The sequence below is a fragment of the Drosophila gunungcola genome, unplaced genomic scaffold, assembly GCF_025200985.1.
Source record: "Drosophila gunungcola strain Sukarami unplaced genomic scaffold, Dgunungcola_SK_2 000019F, whole genome shotgun sequence".
NCBI lineage: Eukaryota > Metazoa > Arthropoda > Insecta > Diptera > Drosophilidae > Drosophila > Drosophila gunungcola.
The window spans coordinates 765611-768573 of NW_026453201.1; the positions used below are offsets into that span (position 1 = coordinate 765611).

Genomic DNA, 2963 nt, shown 5'->3' on the forward strand with positions numbered 1-2963 from the left:
TATATGAGATTATATAATCAAAAAATATCGACATATAGACATTTTTTGATATTATTTAATGATAAGATAATTTTTAATAAAAAAAATGTATCCTGTTACTGTGCATTTGCGCCACTATTACCCTAAAAATACGAAAGTGGTCATTTCATTTTAAATTAAAAATTACAAATTTTGTTTTCCCGAATCGTCTGAATCTCTGAATTGCTGAAAATTCAGCATAAATATACAGAAATTCGGGCAGTTTCTCGTCAGGTGATCCATACAAATTACACTTGCTGAAATTTGCCTGCCACCGTCTACCGTTAATGTCATCTTCTTCCGAGTGCTCAAAAGAAAGTGAAATTCAACCTCTCGCCAGGTGGTTAGGGTGACTTTATATTTAAGGCTAAGCGAATACCGAGCGTTTATAAGCCAATGAAGGCTGCTGGCTTTTAGCTTTGGGTGTGTTCCTTTGGCTTCATTGTGCAAGTGTTAACGACCAGTCGGTAGGACACGGGCCCCCGGCCAAACCACCCAGAGCTACCCTAGAAATGGTACGCTGACTGGGCGGTCACATACGTCCACATATGTCCACACACCCACTCAAGTCGTTCTCCCGCTACTTTTGCTGACGTAGGAAAGGCGAACCAAGCAGTTATTGCGTCAGGGGCTAACCTCAACTGGGACGAAATCAAGGACGCTTTATTGAGACATTGCACAGTGGTTCCGTCAGAGGCCAAAAATCAAAAAATTTTATGACATATTTTTTAAGCAAAATGTATCAAAATTGTCTCTTAAAAGTCCAAACTTCTCTTTGGCATACCGGATTTTACTAGAAATCTAACGGTACTTTCTAAAAATAGATTTGCAATCGTGAACACGTGTTCATTTTGGCAACGCAGCTGCGCTTTGGAAGTTATTTCTCTCTTTCAATTCGCCCTTTAAAGTGATCAGACGTACGCTGCAGTGCTCCGATTTGAATAATTTAACATGAATTATGAAATTGAAGGTATTTACTTTAAATTGAGATATTAATAATTAACTTTCCTGAAAAATTTTTTTCGTAAAACTAATTTCATCGAATAACCCTTTGTGTATTTTTTTAAAGTATATTTTATGTTTAGTTAGACTTTTAGTTATGTTCCAAGAAAACCCAGAACTTGGTTTGTATGTTTTTGTGATCGTCTTATTTTAGGTTACTAAATATTTTAAAATTAGCTGCCGAAATTTGCCGATGTGTGTTTTCTACTAATATTACTAAAGCAGTTAAAGGTGAGTCTTTGCTTATTGTGCTGTTGCGCTTTTGCGCTGTTGCTTTGTCTTCGTCTTTAGTGGTTTGTGTTTTTGCAAAAATATTAATTTGTAAATTATTATTTAAATTTTGATTTTGGATTTTGATAGGTGCATCGCAAAAATGTGTTTTTCCACGTCTGCATATTTTAATATGTGGTGCACAGGTAATGGAACCAACGCCGAAAAAATGAGGAAATTGATTTCCGATGTGCAAGCGGATATTGAAAACAACGGCTACATTATTCCAGAGTTGAGCGAAATATCCAATAAAATTGAGAACCTCTGCAAAACAATTGTAACTTTTTGGAAAAATTACAAACGGACAAAATCTGCAGTTATTAAATATCAATCTGGATGGCTTAATACAAAAGAATCAATTTCAATAAAACGCCCCTATTGCAAATCAAATCAAATAGAGGAAAGTGCTCATCGGGGCCGTCCTAAACTTGAATTTGAGGAGGCTTCAGAGAGAACAAAGCGACGACGTGTAGGTCAGCTCATTAAAATAGATGAATCCGCTGTTTCTTCTCTACGTAATGATGATCGAAATCAAAATTTCCTGCCGGCAGATCCCATGGAAGTTATTTCGCTTTTAATGGAGACCTCCATGACGAAGCACCAATATTTGCTGATAAGAAACTTTGTAAATACCAAAATATCCTTTGAATTTTTTCCCAGTTACCAAAGATTACTAAGTCTCAAAAAAATAAGATACCCTGATGGTATTTATATAGACGAATCTCGTGCGGAAGTCGAACTACAAAGCTTACTAGACAATACGGCATCTAGTATAATAGAGCTTCAAAACAACATCATTGAAACTATGCCTGAAAATATAGTTACGAATTTAACTTTAATTGGAAAATGGGGCTTCGATGGAAGTACAGGCCATAGCGAGTATAAGCAAAAGTTTTCAAACGGTGATTTGGACGACAGAAGCTTATTTGTAACATCCTATGTACCTCTCCAACTGGTTACTCAAATAGATAACACAATAATTTGGAAAAACCCCCGGCCATCATCGACTCGTTACTGTCGACCAATAAGATTTCAATTTAAGAAAGAGACCGCGAAAGTGTCGAAAGACGAAGCAGAATATTTTGACGCAAAAATTAAACAATTAAAGCCAAAAGAATTAAGCGTCTTTAATAAAAAAGTTGTTATTACCCATAGCTTGCATCTTACAATGGTTGATGGAAAGGTGTGCAACGCAATCAGCGAATCATCCTCGGCAACGTGTTATATATGTGGAGCAAAGCCAACAGAAATGAACAATATACAAAAATGTTTGAGTAAAGAAGTTCGCCCAAGATTTTAGGAATTTGGCTTATCTCCACTACATTCTTATATACGCTTCTTTGAATATTTTTTACATATTTCATATAAGCTAGAGGTCAAATGTGGCAAGTACGCGATGAAGAAAAGAAGATGCAAGTATTGAACAGGAAGAAACACATTCAGGAGGAATTTCGCGAAAAAATGGGAATACTAGTGGACAAACCTAGAGACGGAGGTAGAGGATCTTCAAACGACGGAAATATCGCAAGGAAATTCTTTTGTAATGCAGATTTGAGCTCCGAAATAACAGGAATCGATGCATCTTTGATTCACAGATGTGCAACATTATTGCAAGCCATGGCATCGGGATTCAAAATTAATGTGGAGAAATTTGAAAATTACGCGCTGGATAC

General features: G+C 36.3%; 1 protein-coding gene across 1 annotated transcript; it reads left to right on the forward strand.

Moving 5' to 3' along the window:
- The first annotated feature begins 919 nt into the window (after nt 1-919).
- On the forward strand, nt 920-2590 carry LOC128263820 (uncharacterized). The gene is made up of 2 exons (XM_052999076.1): nt 920-988; nt 1381-2590. The coding sequence occupies exon 2, from the start codon at nt 1394-1396 to the stop codon at nt 2588-2590; it is 1197 nt and encodes a 398-aa protein (XP_052855036.1). The 5' UTR covers nt 920-988; nt 1381-1393.
- Nucleotides 2591-2963: the final 373 nt, after the last annotated feature.